The 16,493-nt window shown below is 47.7% G+C and overlaps 1 protein-coding gene across 8 annotated transcripts in view; it reads left to right on the top strand.

The window, feature by feature from the left end:
* The first annotated feature begins 11,251 nt into the window (after positions 1 to 11,251).
* Positions 11,252 to 16,493, top strand: part of LOC124513937 (integrator complex subunit 6-like) — a 56,840-nt gene continuing 51,598 nt past the window's right edge. For 3 of the 8 annotated variants that reach the window (XM_047081992.1, XM_047081996.1, XM_047081997.1), the window contains exons 1-2: positions 11,336 to 11,700; positions 11,842 to 11,919. In XM_047081992.1, coding sequence (XP_046937948.1) covers positions 11,590 to 11,700; positions 11,842 to 11,919 — 189 coding nt within the window. In that variant the 5' untranslated portion in view covers positions 11,336 to 11,589. Of the gene's footprint in view, positions 11,701 to 11,841; positions 11,920 to 16,493 lie in introns of all 8 variants that reach the window. The other 5 variants (XM_047081991.1, XM_047081993.1, XM_047081999.1 and 2 more) reach the window with 4 other exon arrangements.

A 16,493-nucleotide genomic window follows, 5' to 3' on the forward strand; every position in this document is an offset into this window, starting at 1 on the left:
CAGTGGTCACATTTCCAGGACTCCAACCACTTCTACAGAAATGGCACAAGGGCATCAGGACATTTGCACAACGGTACCCATTGCAGCACTAGTTGGTAGCAAAATGTAGAAACAACCAAATGTTTTTCAACAAGGAAATGGTTAAATACATGATGGTGCAATATACTGTGTAACTCTTAAAATGAATGAAGCAGATCCACATGTGCTGTCATGAAAAGAGAAGCAGGAAGTAATGTTAGGTAAAAAAGCAAAATTGCAAAAAAAAAAAAGCAAAATTGCAGAACATCGTGTGTGCTGTGATCTTAGTTTTGCAAAAAAAAAATGTTTCTGAAACATATCTATTGTGTATGTGTATATAACATATACATTTTTATACACACACACCCCCCTAGAAAAATGTCTGCAATAGAACATAGCAAATGTTAACGGTAATTCCCTTTGGTGAGTGAGATGTTCATTTTTTAAAAAATACATCTGTATTGTAACAAATCTAAATTTATTACAATGAACAAGCAAAGTGTAATTTATGTGTGTGTATGTGTATATATATATATGTACATATATATATATATATGGCATATATAAATTGCAGCTGGAACTGTACAATTCCATCTGGAAGTTGTGCTTTTGTGAAAGTTGGCAGTTCTGGAGACATTTGAACATGATTCAGGCAGGGCTTTAATCTGGAGAGAGACAAGCACCAAGAGAAAGGACCGACGGCAGACATACTCTATAGAGGAAAATCTACAGGACTTAATGACTAATTATATGCAAACTGAGAGCTCAGTCACTGAAAGAACCTGGGGATACCAGTTCCCTGGATAGGGAAGCTAAAGGAAGAATTTTAAAGGTGCTATCGTAACTGCAGAGTCTAGACAAGTGTACCAGTTCTCTATTGCAGCAAAGTAAGTTCCTCCAAAACTTAGTGACTTAAGATAACAATAGTCATGTGGCATCTGTATGGTTTCTGTGGGTCAGGAATTCAGACTAGGCACAATGAGGAAAACTCGTTTCTGCCCCATGACATCTGTGCCCTCTGCTGGAAGATCCAGAATATGGGAGCTGGAATCATCTGATGTTTCTCTCACTCGAGTGTCTGAGGATTGATGCTGGTATCAACCAGAATGCCAACTTATGGCCTGTTCAGGTGGCCTGGCTTCCCCACAGCATGGTGGCTGAGTTCCAAGAATGGGCATCCTGACAGAAAGAGAGCAAGAGAGAAAGAAGGGCCCAGGTGGAAGCCATATTGCCTTTGTGACCTTGCTTTGGACGTCCCCCGGCACTGCCTCCACTGCATGCCATTGGCCAGTGCAGTCTCAAGCCCTTATCCCCAGACTCAAGGGCAGGAAGAACAGACCTCACTTTGGGAAGAAAGTTAGCCACATGGTAAGAGCACATGAGCAAGATCCATAGGTGTGACTATCTTTGGAAAATACAATCTCTCACACCTACATCATACCTTAAGGTGAATTACACTATTAATGTCTCAATGCATTATCACTTTCAGAGAGATCTGTATTTAGCTAAGGACTCCGGTAGTCCCCTATGCCTTGGCCTAAATGAGTAAGTCAGTGAATGTGGGGAGGCTATGTCATCAAAGTGGGAGGCATAATTTGAGGAAGAGTGCTGTAGTCTAATATAAAAGGCTTAATGTAAGAATAAAAAAGACTCAAAGGTCTTGAACACAGCATACAAGGTTCTCTATGATCTGGCTCTTGCCTAATTCTTGGGTTTAATCTGGTTTAATCTTCCAATTATTCCTAGATTCATACCTTAAATGCAAGATAGGCCAAATTTCTAGCAGTTCATCAAACATACCATCTCAGGTCGGGTTCCCTAGAAGCAGAGCCTGAGACAAGGACCTGGGTGCTTGTAATCTACTGAGGGAGAGCTCCCAGGAAGAAGGGAATAAGGGATGTCCCCTGGAGCAGGGAACGGAGCTGGGGAAGGATGTGGTCCCATTTGGAGTCTAGCTTTGGCCAGATCCCAGATCCCTATGAAGGATGTTTGATACCACAAAGTGATCCCATTCTAAGGCAAGGGAACTGTGTCCATCAGTCATTGGCTGCAGGTTGGAGGAGGGGAGGCAGGCAGGCTGCCCACGTGGCTTGGTGCCTGACCTCTGGACCAAGGCAGCTCTCACACCTCAGGGCAATTTTCCAGAGAAGGGGGAGAACTTGTGAGCTTTTAGCAGCCCACGTTCACAGCGGCTGCGGGGACTTGGGGCAGGGCACCAGCAAAGGCCATCGTGCACGTTAATCTGTTTCAAGCCCTCAGACTCTGGCTCGTACTAGTCCTCTACCCTGGGATACGACTGCCTCTTGTTTTCTTCACTGGTATCACCTCCTCCAGGAGGCTTTCCCTGATAACTAGCTGACTACACCCTACCCTTCTGTGCTCACACAGAACCCTGTGAGACTCTCCCCAGAGCTCAGCATTTACCAGGTACTGAAAGTATCTGCTTACATAACTAGACTTCCCCTACGGATAGACACCAAGGCAGGAACCACATCAATTCATCTTTTTGCCCCAGGCGCTTGGCAGAGTGCCAGGTGAAGCAGGCCTAAATAAATAGCTGGTGAACTGAACACCAGGTAAGTGGCTTCTTAAGGTGATGGTGCTCAGCCAGCCAGCCCTGCTGTCAAGAGCTTTTCCGTCCCCATGTAGTAGGAGGGAGAGTGGGAAATCTAGTTAATATATTTGTGACAAATTAAGTGATTATGACAAATAAACTAGCTGAGGGGTTTCTCCCCACCCCTAAGTACAAATACTGTCCTAGTCTTGTCACATTTAATTTTTAATTTTTTTTTACTCATTAAAAATTCTTTAAGTTTATTTATTTTGAGAGAAAGCGTGCGCTCGTGCCCAGAGGAGGGGCAGAGAGAGAGAGAGAGAGAGAGAGAGAATCCCAAGTGGGTTCCACACTGTCAGCACAGAGCCTGACATGGGGCTCAATCCCATAAACCCGTGAGATCATGACCTGAGTTGGATACTCAACCAACTGAGCCACCCAGGCCCCCCTATTGTCACATTTTAAAGAATATGTTCTAACATGGTTTAAATGTTGTCACTTTAAAAAACAACAGTCTTGAGGTGCCTGGGTGGCCTCATGGGGATTCTGTCTATAAATGTTTGGCTTTACATTTTCAGTTGAAGGGGCGCCTGGGCGGCTCAGTCAGTTAAGCATTCAGCTCAGGTCATGATCTCGCTGTCCGTGAGTTTGAGCCCCGCGTCGGGCTCTGTGCTGACAGCTCGGGGCCTGGAGCCTGCTTCTGTGTCTCCCTCTCTCTCTGCCCCTCCTCCACTCATGCTCTGTGTCCCTTTCTCTCTCAAAAATAAATAAACATTTAAAAAAACTCAAAAAAACAACAGTGCTAAGGTGAAGAGGGAAAGATGATGAAATCTGTGTTTTCACAGGAAGAGAAGTGATTTTTTTTTTTTAGCAGCTGTGGCTCGGTGTAAGCTGTGGGAGAGTTTGTCACAGCACTAATCCTGCTAGGACGTACAAAGAGAAACTGAAGTCATGTCCGTGCCATTGGCAACTCAGACGCAAAGGGCCTGAATCCAGGGATAAGGAGGGAGATGAATTTGAGTAATACCTACAAGATAAAGGCTCCTGGGTACTCAGTGACCTGGCGGATGTGGGGGAAGGCAGAGGAAAAGGGCTCCGGGTTGCCAGAGGCCAGACACGCCAAGGCCAAGGCCAAGGCCGGTTTCCCTGCTGCTGTGCTTGGAATCATTCTGCGTTTGACGTACACCCCCGGAGCACCACAGAGTGCCGGTGTTCCTGCCTTGTGGGTGTCTGACTGAGGCTCCACACGATGGGGAATGGGGCAGTGGCCTCAGGGCAGTGAGGAGGAAGGAGGTGAGCACAGCAGAAGATATGAAGGGGAAACACTGGGATCCCAGGACCTCAGCCCAGAGCCTCCTGCACCCCGACTGGTGACAGGAAGTTGCCCAAGTGGCAAAAACCTCTGGGGACCTTGTCCAGGGGCTGCTCTGGGCCAAATTTCATCACCAGCTATTTTTATTTTTAGCCTGCACCACCTCTCAGGGTAACCAGGTCTACAAATGTCCATACAACTCGCTGTGTCTGAGCTCAGGGCAGAAAGGAGCAGCTAAAAAGGATACTGCTCGGCCCCTGTGCTGGGCAATCTGCCGCCCACGGTCGGCACCGGCCTGGATCTCACACCCCTCGGGTTACCTCACCAGTCCTCCTCCTGTCAGGTTTCACCAGGAAGGTTCCCTGGGCACAGGTAAATCAACAGCCGCCAGCAGGCAGATCACAGCAAACCCAGGTCCCACACCACCTCGCAGGATGGGTTATCCAAGGCCTACCCCTGGGGGATGAGATGGCAGTCCACGGGCCCGTGGTGCCGCCTGGGGCTGGTGGACCACTCACGCCCTCCTCTCTCAGGCCCCTCCGCATCCTGCTGGAGAGCTGATTCCTGCTGGGCTGCCTCGAATCCGGGGGTGGGCTCTCAGGCACCGGCACGTACCCTCTCATCCCGCTAATGTTCCTGCCAAGTGGGGAAGGAGAGCTGGGGCTCCGGGCTCAGGCAGCTGAGCACCTGAGGGCCTGCAGTTTCCGGCCCCGGCACAATGGGATGAACAGGCCTCACCTCACAGGACTGTCGCCCTGAAATTAGGTGTGCAAAGCGCCAAGCACCTTGCTTTGCACATAGTTCGCGCTTAAGTAACGACGCACCCATAAGTCTGATGTGCTCCCCCCAACTCTGCAAGAACGGGGTGGCTTCTCGTCCCTTGGAGGCTTATTCTTATACTTTACCCGGCCAGCTTACCTCCGACTTCTTTTATACTTGGGTCTCCTTCCTTTATTTTCTCCGTAGCACTTGTCACCATCTCCCGCGCTAGATATTTGCTTGTTTACTTATCCTCCATTCCTGAGGGCAGAGAGCTCAGCCTGTCTTGTTCACAGGTGTTTCTCCAGCTCCTGGAACAATGTCCGATGCGTAGTAGATGCTTAATAAACATTTGTTGCATGAGCCACCCCCCAATACGCGTGTGGCCCCGCAGTTGCCCTGTTGCCCAAGCCAGGGTACTGGTCCTCCTCAGCTCCTTCCCTTGCCTCACACCCACATTCGATCAAGGGTTAACACCTGACTGTCCTACCACCTAAGGGTCCCTGGCACCCATGCACTTCCCTTCATCCCCTTGTTAACATGACAACCTGGCTCACTCAGAATAAACAAAGAGACTCCTAATTTGTCTTCTGGATTCCATGTTTGCCCACACCTAACCCACCGTCTATGCTGAAGATGGACTGATATTACCCAAATAATTCTTCAGTGGTCCTTTACTGCCCCCAGAATAAAAGTCCCTCCCTAGCTGGGCCTACTAGGCGCTCTTGGTGTGGCCCCTGCTCACCTCTGTGCCCATCCTGCTCCTCTGCCCTCCCTCCCCTTTAATACAGAACTTTCCTTTTTCTACTGGGTCTCCTTTTTCTTTTTAAGTTTATTTATTTATTTATCTGGTGGAGGAGGGCCAGAGAGAGAGAGAGAGAGAGAGAGAGAGAGAGAATCCCAAGCAGGCTCCACGCTTTCAGCACAGAACCTGATATGGGGCTCGAACCCACGAACCACAAGACCATGAGCTGAGCTGAAGTCAAGAGTCAGACGCTTAACTGACTGAGCCACCCAGGTGCCCCTCTACTAGGTCTCTCTCTCTCTCTCTCTCTCTTTCTCTCTCTCTCTCTCTTTTTAAATATAATTTATTGTCAAATTGGTTTCCATACAACACCCAGTGCTCATCTACTAGGTCTCTTTTAATGTCTCTCAGAATCTTGCCCACCTCACCATTCCCTGTCTAGAACACTGTCCCTCGTCTCCTTGAGCCATGCCTCACCTGCACCAGCCCTCCTTCACCAGGCTACTCCCTTCGTTCCTCTTGAGTGACAGCTTCAAAGTCATCTCCTCAGGAGACCCTGTGTGTCCCCTTGACCTCTCCACACCCTGCAGAGCATATGCTCCTTCCCAGTGTCCCCATAACACAATGCATTGCCTCTCTCACAGCACTTCTCTCCCTGCATCTACTCTTTTAATTATTTTCCCCAATAGAATATAATCTCCATGGCCACGGACGATATCTGTTCTTGCTTTGGTTTAACACTGACATAGAGCTGACTCTGTGCTAAGCACCTCTAGAAACTCTTTACAAATATTAATTCCTTTGATCCTCATAACAGTCCTATGAGGCAATACTGTTATTACCATTATACAGACAGGGTAGCTGAGGCAGAGAGAGGTCAAGGAACTTGCCCAAGGTCATAGAGCTAGTAATGGGCAGAGCTGGGATTTGAACCCCCAAATCCAAGCTCTCAACCATTATAATACACCAGTTCCCTTGTTCACTAAAGTATTCTCTCTCCCTTTATTTTTTAAGTTTATTTATTTATTTTGAGAGACAGCACATGCGCTTGTGAGTGGGGCAGGGGCAGAGAGAAACAGAGGGAGAGAGAGAATCCAAAGCAGGCTCCGCCCCGACAGCACAGAGCCCAACGCGGGGCTTGAACTCACAAACGGTGAGATCATGACCTGAGCCAAAATCAAGAGTCGGATGGATGCTTAACCCACTGAGGCACCCAGGCGCCCCTCACCAAGATATTGCCTGTCACATAGCAGGTGCACCCAAGAAATATTTGGAGAAAAAAAAAAAGAATGACTAAATGGATACTGACCATGGGAATGGCAAAGTCTCTTGTGGAACAGTAGGAGAGGGAAAAGAGGTAGCCACACACTGAGACAGAATGTAAGTTTAGGAGTCAGAGGAGTCGAAAGCAAATAGTCCAAACGGTAAGGAAGACGCCCAGAGAAGTGGCAGGTGATGAAAGAAAAGGTGGCCGGGGAGGGAGAGCTCAGAATGGCCAGTGACAGATAGCTCTGCCTTCAACAAAGGAAATCTAGACCAGACCATGGGATCTGGCCAGGAGCTGGCCCCGGGGGACATCGGAGCAGTTTCCAAAGAGTGCTGCAGAAGCCAGACAAATTTTACTCCCCTCCGAGCCACGACAGGCGACTCCGGAAGGGGGAACAATCGGGTTAAGTCGGGTCTTTTTGTTAACATGCAGTGATCGGGGTCCACTTAAAGGCAGGGGGGGTCACACATTTTTGGGAAGTGAGAAGTCAAACCGGCTGTCACCAAAATACCCCACCACGGCCAATGCCAGGGAGTGTAAACGTGGGACAAAGCATGCTAACATTTGTTGTGAAGGGAATGAAGGCCAGGAGGGCAGTGCTTGGTAGGAACTTTTTCCTGAGAGATGTCTGCTAACCCCAGCCATAAGGTAGACAGATCTGGAATCGGGGAGTATGGTGAAGTATTAAAGCAAATTGATTTAGAAGCTACCGGTGAAAGAAAAGCAGATAAAGGGCAGAGACATGAAGAGGAAAGAGGAAACTATTTTCAAGAGCTCACGAGTTCAAAAAGCATGAGGAAACCAGAAAGAAGACAGGACGGTCAGTGCAGGGCATAGAGCTGCAAAGAACAAAGAATCCTGTTACCTGGCCAGAGGCCTGGCAGTGAAAATGGGCCTGAAATGGGAAAGCAGTCAGGCACAGGGTTTGGCTGGGGGGGGGGGGGGGGGGGCGGTAAACAGCAGTGGCCCAAAGAAGAGTCATTTTGGAAGGAAGCATGAGTAGAACCACAGGGAAGCAGCAGGGTTTTGTTTTTGTTTTGTTTTATTTTGTTTTTGTGGGGCGTGGTGGGGATCATCAGCTCAGGGGCTCGGCCTGAAGAAGCCCAGTGGTGCTCAGACCCCAAAGAGACAGGGAGCCATCCTGCTTAAGCGGGGGTGGGGGGGTGGCAGGCAGGGGCCAACAAGGCAGGCTGGGAACCCAGGGAAAGCAGCACCCAGGAAGACAATGGAAAATAGTGCCGCGAGCAATTTCTTTCAGCAACCATTTGCTGAGCAGGCTCTTTGCACCAGGCACTGGTTATAGGCTCTACCTGCTCTCCAGGAGAGTACCTTCCAGTAGGAGGCAAAGCCAAAGCACAACTTAACCTATAACAGAGGGGACTGGTGGTCCAGAGTGGAAAAAGATGTAAAAAGGAAGTGCTCTGAGGGGTTCAGTGTTGATGTGTGCCAGAGAAATGCAATAAAGAGGTATATATGCACACTCAAGCACAATACAAGGTTTACTTTCCTCCAGGAAGTGAAGAAGAGAGGTTGTATGCTGTGGCTTGGGGTTTGGTGCGATCTGAAGCAGACAATAAATCCACTAGATGGCTATTTTTTTTATATATCATCACTTGTATAGTTTTATAATGAGACACAGATATATTTCAGATTCTATATTTATATCATTTCAATTCCATTTGTCCTTATGCCGAGAAAGATCAATAACATGCCCTGTTAGGGGGGAAAAAACCATGAAAAGGCATTTACCTGCATGGGGAGCACATCCTAAGGATGGTCCTGAGGGGCCTGCCTGCCCTCAACACAGGGAGCACTGCCTGACTGAAACCATGTGTGCTTCTGGAATACTGCTGAAGCCGTTTTGAAAACTGTTTCAATAGTATTCACCTTGGAGGGACTGTTTTGAATACTTTGTATGCAATTTTGTAACATAATCTCTTTTCTGATTATAAAAGTAGGGCACTCATTGTAGAAAAGTTGGGAGGAAAGTATAAAGATTTTTTTTATGTCATCTCAAAATGCCATTTGTGAACTGGGGCATACCTCTATCTACCTACCTACCATCTATAATATAATATAATATAATATAATATAAATGTTTATAATTAAATATTTATTATATTTATTACTATAAATAAGTATTTTATATAGATATAAATGCATAAATAGGGAGTGTGATCTGCCTCAATTCACAAATGGTATTTTTATGTATATTATATGACATATATTAAATTATTACATATTATTAAATTATATATATTATATATTATTATATAATATATATAATATTATATACACTCCTAATAGGAAATCTTGATATAATATATATATCATATATATTTTTTCTATATATATTATGATCATATATATATATATATATATATATATATATGATATAAACTCCTGATAGGAAATCTTGTACATCTTCAACCAAATCAACCAATCATCCCCATGCATTGATCTCATGGAATGAAAGTGGCATATTATTACTTGGAGTTGACTTTAGCAAAAGCTGTGAGCCAGGGAAAGTTTGTTTCTAGGTAATAATCCCACCCCCACCTAATGTTAGGCAGAATTCTTAGATGACTCCCATGATGTCCACCCCCCGATGTTACTTCCTGTATAATCTTCTGTCCTTAAGTGTGGATGAGACCTGTGACTTCCTTCTAGTCAATCGAATACGGCAAAGGTAATGGGTGTCACTCAAGATTAAGTTACGTCATATAAGGCTCCATCTCAGCAGATGGGAGCAAGCAGTTTCCCTGATGGCCCTGAGCAAGCAGATAGCCATGCTGTGGACAGCCTCCGGAGAGGGTCACATGGCAGGGAACTGCAAGTGCAGGGAGACCTGAAGGTGGCCATCGGCAAAAAGACAGCCACAAGGAAATGAATTCTGCCAACACGCTGACTGACCTTGGAAGCTGATTCCTTCCCAGTCGAGTCTCCAGATGAAAACACAGCCTGGCCGACGTCCTGATTGCAGCCTTTGAGACTGAGCAGAGAATCTAGCCGCTCCATGCCCAGACCCCTGATTCATGGCAACAGCGAGGTAATAAATATGCATGTCGTTCTGAGCTGCTGACTCTGTGGTAATTTGTTACACAGCAGTAGAAAACTAACACACCAGTGCCCCAACCAGGCCTGCACTTTCAGCTCGTTGGCCCATGTGAACCTTGCCCTTCTCTAACCATATTTGTATCAGAATGGAAATGGAAGCTTCTAGTGCCTTTTTCATCCTGATTTCCTCATTAATTCCCACCAGGTGTATCCCACCAGACTGGCCTGGAACGCCCCATGCATATAACTGTTACTGGTTTGAATTTTTGTTCACCCTATTCCTTCCAACCCAGAATCCCTCCCTTCTGCCTCTGTGCCCCTTCCATGAAACCTTCCGAACTTCCAGACCACTAGACCATTGCTTTCATTGCACTCTTAATTTGCATTGCTTGTTTGTCTCTGCTGCCATGGCGCCTCTTCTGAAATCTTATTTTTTTCTGAAAATGTTATTGAATGTGTATGCATGTACTATATATGTATACATGTGCGTGTGTGCATATATATGTATTACATTACAAAGCACATATGAATTGTAAGCTCATTGAAGCTCAGGATTCCATGTTATGCATAGCATACTGCTGGGATCACATCTCCATATTTAAAAGTTGTGTTACACCAAGTAGTCAGCCGAGCACGGTTGGCCCTCTACTGAGCCTCTCCATGGAACCAGACTTGAGAATATCCCTCAGTGTTACCCTAATTCTAGCAAGCTGCACTTTCCTTTACTGGAAATCAAATATAATGCCATCTAGCCCAATTATTTCAAAGATTAAATAAAGCCAACGTGGGTGCCCGGCACATCATAGGTGCTCAATAAATGAGAGTTGAATCAGAACCTAGGGTGGGAAACCTCCCATATGTAAAGGCTGTACAAGGCACAACCATGGGTGGAATTATCACAGGCAGGCCAATACTTGAAAAGCTCAATGAAACTGAAGGAGCTTGTAGATACAAAAGGCCAGTTTAGGTAACCGTGTTTGTTCCAAGCTTTAGTTTTCTTTCTAAGTAGATATATGTGGAATGCAAGGCCAGCAACCGCCTTACAAATAGTGATCAAGAGTGGGGAGGCATCGAAAGGAATGCGAGTAGGTCTTGCCAGGAAAGAAGTTTGCTGCTTCTGAAATGTTTTGGTCTTAGCCACTGGCAGGATTGATCGATTGCAGTTAGCAGAGCGTTTTCTGTGCAGCCTGCCCAAGCATCTGCTTCTGTAGTGCTGCGCAACTGTTGCTCAAATTCACTCTTCCTTTCGAGCCATCGTGTTTGAAGAGCAAGAGAATAACCATCCAAACCACCCTAAGTATCCTAACGGCTTCCAAGTCGTTTAAAGGAGGGTCCTTAACATCTCCCCTCACTTACCCCCTGCTTGGGTTCAAACTTCAACTCCCAGGGTTCGCCCAAGTCCCGCCCCTTGCCCTGTCATCTAATGAATATGCAAATACCACATAATTGGCAGCCAATGGCGTGGTTTCTGGTCACATGGTGCCCATGGTAGGTGAGCGGACAGAAGTTGTGTGTCGGTGAACAGAGACAGCTCTCAGTCTGGGGCGAGCGCTTGAGTGAGCGTGGACGGATGCTTGGGCAGTAGTCCCTGCGGCGGCGGCGGCGGCGGCGGCAGTAGTGGTGGCAGGGGAGGGGAAAGGGGGAGGGCCCCGAGGGCTACACACGCTCCCACTTTCAAGTTCCCTTGGAGGGAGAGGAGGTGGGGCTGCAGAAAGAGGAGGCCAGGAGCAGTTCCATCCGTCCCGTCCCGTCTCCCCCTTTTCCTCTTGCTCCTTGCACCCTGCCTCTGCGAGAGTTGAGGGTTCGGGTGGCAGTCCGCGGCAGTGAGGGCAAGAGGGCCAGGAGAGTGGGCAGCGGAGCCAGGGGTGCGGGGGAAGATGCCCATCCTGCTGTTCCTCATAGACACGTCCGCCTCTATGAACCAGCGCACTGACCTGGGCACCTCCTATTTGGACATTGCCAAAGGCGCTGTGGAGTTATTCTTGAAGGTAAAGGGAGGGGAGGGGAGAGCTGGGGAGAGCTCCCGAGGGATGGGGGTGGTGGTGGATCTAGGTGCTTCTGTAACGTCTGTATCGCCCCCTCCTCCCTCCTTCCCTTCGCGGCCCCCTCCGTCATCCCTCGTCCCGCAGCTGCGCGCCCGGGACCCGGCCAGCCGCGGAGACAGGTACATGCTGGTCACCTACGACGAGCCCCCGTACTGCATCAAGGTAAAGGGGCCACCGAGGGAGTGGGCGGGCGGGAAGTGGGAGCCAGGCTCCCCGGGGCTGCCGCCCCTGCCCCCGCCCGAGGCGGTGCTGCGGCGCCCGGCGGGGCGCGCGGGCCCGGCGGGCGGGGAGGGGGGGTGCGCGCGGAAGGCGGGCGGAGCGGCGGCGGCGCCCGGGGCCGGGGCCGGGGGACGCCGGAGGGGCGGCCGCGGGACGAACGGCGCGGAGGCCGAGCCGGCGGCGGCGCCGACCGCAGCGGCCTCGGAACATGGCGGACATTTTGCTTTTGTATGAGCCAGAGAGGGAGACTGAGGGCGCTGCTGAGATGGAAAGGAGGGAGGGGAGGGAGGGGAGGGGAAGGAAGACCCGACACCGGGAGGGAGGTTGCGGGATGGGCCCGCCCCCTCGGGGCGCACCGGGAGCGGCGGCGGCGGCCCCGGGGCCGGGCGGGCTGGGCGACTCCGCCCCGAGGTGCTGCGGGCCCGGCGCGCGGGCTCTCCCGGCGCCGGCTCCTCCTCCTCCCGGCCCAGCCTCCTCCCCCTCCCCCCTCCTCTGCCCGCGCCTCCCCCTTCTTCCTCCCGCTCCCCTCCCCTTCCTGCTGAGAGCGTGGCAGAGCCAGCCGCCGGCCTTCGGAGTGGAGCCGGAGCCCGTGCACGTCTGTGGTCTCTACCCCGCCCCACCCGATGGCAGATCTGCCCGCGGAGCTAGCCTCCCCCACCCTAGACCCGGAGAAACTTCTCATTTCTCCCCCTGGATCGGTCCGCTCCAGCCCGCTCTCGGCCACCTTAGCGACTGTTAGTGTTTCCTTGCAGACTCCGCCGAAGCCGCGACGGGCTGGGGCGGGGACGTGCGGATCGGAACTCACTGGGGGCCCGAGCTTTTTAAGGACCTGGCCTACCTATTTACATCCTAAATTAGGTTGCTGTTAGCCACGCAGGGATTTGTCCCGGGAGAAGAAAGAAAGGAAGGAAGGGGGAGGACTCGACTGCGCGAGGCTGCGGTAGTCCAATTCGATGATTCGATCCACGGGATTCTGACCTACAGGCGAAAAGTAGGGAGGATTTAACCTCCGTGGGGTAGTTAATTCATGTTCCTAATGGTGAGGAGATAAAGAACTGCCTTGCCTGCAGTGGCCCGATAAACTAGAACTCAGACTATTAAGTCAACCTGCATGAGAGTCCTGCTTGCATGTTGAAATTTCAAAAATATATTACCATAATCCTTGACGTCTTTTGCTAGACGCCTTCTTTTTCTCAGAATTATCTTAATTGTGCTGGGGAGCTGCAGTCGGGACATGTTGTAATCCGTTTCAGCCGAGGGAAGTGTTTAAAAGAACGGAACCTACCAAACTGAAGAGTTGGCCAGAGAGAGCGTGCCTTCAGAAATAAGGCCAAAGGGAGGCTTTAATTTTGTAACTCGTAGCTTGGGTTCACAGTTTGATTATTAGGTTCCCCTTCAAACTGTTCTGGTTTGGGGGCTTTTGTTTTCAGTTTGTGATTTATCTGTGTTAAAAACTGCAGCAAGTAGACCGCTTCCAAAATGCCACAAGCTTTTAAAAAATGTCAGTTTCCCAAAAGGGTGTGACCATTTTTTTTCCACATAGAAAAGCAGATGTTTGTACGTCCTAAGTCTGAAAGTCTACACCCTTTGAGTACTAATACAGATAAGAACCCACCATTTGTAGGGTGGCCATTTGAAATTGTCCTTAATTTGAAGTAGGAAAAAGGATAAGCCACAAAGCCGTGTGGCTTTTTTTTCTTTAAAGGATAACTTACTTAACATTTTCCTGAAATGCCAAGACTTGCCATTTAAAAGTGTTGTTGTTGTTGTTTTTGATCTAGAAACATTTCGTGGCAATATTTACAGAATCTTTGGAAAGGAAAAAGAAAGTCTCACCTTCCCACCCCATCCCACAGCCCCCCCCCCCCAACAACCATGGTGACATCTTTTTACCTAGCATCTTTATCATGGTATATACATGTTACTTTATGTCCTGCTTTTCCCGCCTGTTTTGTCCCATGAATTATTCTGGGTTGCCGCATAGTCTTCATACTTAAAATTTTTAGTGGCTGTGTAACTTATCCATGGTATTTTAGAGGCTCCAGATAGTTCTATGAACAGAGGGGGAAAGTTGGACTTTGTTTTTAGTGGAAATTTCATCTCTCAGCTCTCTTAATCCTGCCATGTTATATATCACATTTTTTCCCCTTTAGAAAAAAAGCATCCTTCCAAGTTGAATTTGATCTTTGTTTTCTTCTGTAGATGGGATAGGAGAAGGCACCCTGTGTAATACTTTTAATTAACGATCGTTAGTTAGCTTATGATTTAGTCTTGATGCTTTTCAAAGGTTTGCTCAGGTTTTTCATTTTAATCTCACATGATACTTACATGCGCTAGAAAATGGTTACCGGTTAGTTATCTTAATGATGTTCTCGTCATGTTGCTGGCCGTACCTGAATCACTAACGATGTACATCTTTGGTAGCATTTTCTTTTTCTGGGTCTCCTCAGCCAGCCCTCTGCCTCCCCCACCCCTCCCCTCAGCATGTGGTAACTATTTGTTCTTTGGCTTTTCGGATCTAGGCATTTGGGAAGGCCTGAAATTTTAGAACATCTGGTGAATTTTTCTTAAAAGTTAGTTGAGTCTTTCATTAGCTAATAGCTGGAAGCCAGAAAGGTCTGTTTTCTGTCACACCGATTATCAAATTGGTCTTTCTTTGATTGTCAGCAGGCATCTTGGTCCCTACTCAAAACTTCACTCTCCGTTAAGAGTCTGGGTCCCTTCAGCCAAGTGATGTTACATAGGGCTTTGCTGGTAGCTTATTTTTCTGCAGAATAGTGTGAACTGTATTTCTCAATTGCTCTCCAGTTGGAGGGTCACTGTTTATCTCTTCTCAAAATAACTACTTGTTTCTCAGGTCTTGGTTATATCCAGCTCCAAACACTGCCGAACGAATTTTTGTGTGTGTGTGTGTGTGTGTGTGTGTGTGTGCTACTGGAAGATTCAGGGCTGTTGGTGGTGTAAACAGGCATGAGTTGTGCATTTGGGAGGGTTTTTTTTTTTTTTTTTTCTAATAGGCGTGGAACTCTTCCCAGTATATCCACTTACAGGCTCTGACAATAAATCTTGTCAAAAGTTACAGTGACTGGAATTTTTCTCTGATGTATAGTGTTGTGTACATGAATATAGTATTTCACGTAGGGCTTAGTGGATTCTTACTGCACTTAGAGATGGCTATGTGCTCTTTTAAAATTCGTCATACCTGTTACTTGCAGTCTGGCGTGGATGGAATTCGGTTTGATTTGGGGACCATATAGAAAGCATGTGGAATGCAAGCATTTTGTGCTACATCTGTTTCAAGCTTTGCTTTGTAGACACGTTTTATACATAGTGTCACAAGGCTTAACACTACTTTCATACAACGGTATCTACACAGCTGGGATGAAACCCTGTTTAATAGTTTAAAATTTCGAGTATATCCATATAAGACTAATACATGATTTTAAAAAGTGGGCTTTAGGGGCATCTGGGTGGCTTAGTTGGTTAAGGGTCTGACTTCAGCTCAGGGCGTGATCTCTGGGTTCGTGGGTTCGAGCCCCGTGTCGGGCTCTGTGCTGACAGCTCAGAGCCTGGAGCCCGCTTCGGATTCTGTGTTTCCCCTCTGTCTCTGCCCCTCCTCCACCCACTCCCTGTCTCTCTCTCTCAAAAAAAATAAATAAACAGTAAAAAAAATTTTTTTAAAGTGGGCTTTGTTTTGCATACTAGTTCCTAATAGTTTTGGCTGAGGTTCCGCTGCCTTGTGTGTGTTGTTTTGCCATGAATCACAATTTCCTTTTATTCAGTGAAAGATAGCTGAGGTAAGCCTGTGGGTACTACCAGCTCCCAGCAAACTGAGGGCACCAAGAAGAAAGTGAACCATGAGACTGGGGAACATAATAAATATTCAAAATAGTTTGATGTTTGAAGTGACTTTCTTAAAGTGATATCTTTTTTATTGAAGGAAATGCTTTTTTAATATAAAACGGAGTCACTTTTCTAGAAATAGCTGAAACACATGTATAAATAGTGGGCAGAAGTGTTTTTTTTTATATATATAAATAGGAAGAGATGTTTCAAAGAACTAGCCCAAGTTTGTAATTTGAAAACATAGAGCATTTGAAAAAGTGAAACTTTCCCTTGAGTGTTGCTTTTTTTCACATCCTGTAGCTAGTTGTGTTTACTGGTATCTGTATGCCTTTATCAACATGTATCAGCAAAGGCAGTATTTTGGCTTACAGATTTAGGAAGTAAACTTGGGCTTTTTAAACAATTTTTCTTTTACACTTATTTATTTTTGAGAGACAGAGAGAGACAGAGTGCGAGCAGGGGAGGGGCAGAGAGAGAGGGAGACACAGAATCCGAAGCAGGCTCCAGGCTCTGAGCTGTCATCACAGAGCCCGACACGGGGCTCGAACCCATGAACCGTGAGATCATGACCTGAGCCGAAGTCGGACGCTTAACCGACTGAGCCACCCAGGCGCCCCTAAACTTGGGCTTTTTAAATGACCTGTGTTCCCAGCATTTATTGGTATTTTAAC

The sequence above is a fragment of the Lynx rufus genome, unplaced genomic scaffold (genome assembly GCF_022079265.1).
Source record: "Lynx rufus isolate CCGP_SWC_20201006 ecotype Redwood Valley unplaced genomic scaffold, mLynRuf1.p SCAF_19, whole genome shotgun sequence".
NCBI classification, from domain to species: domain Eukaryota; kingdom Metazoa; phylum Chordata; class Mammalia; order Carnivora; family Felidae; genus Lynx; species Lynx rufus.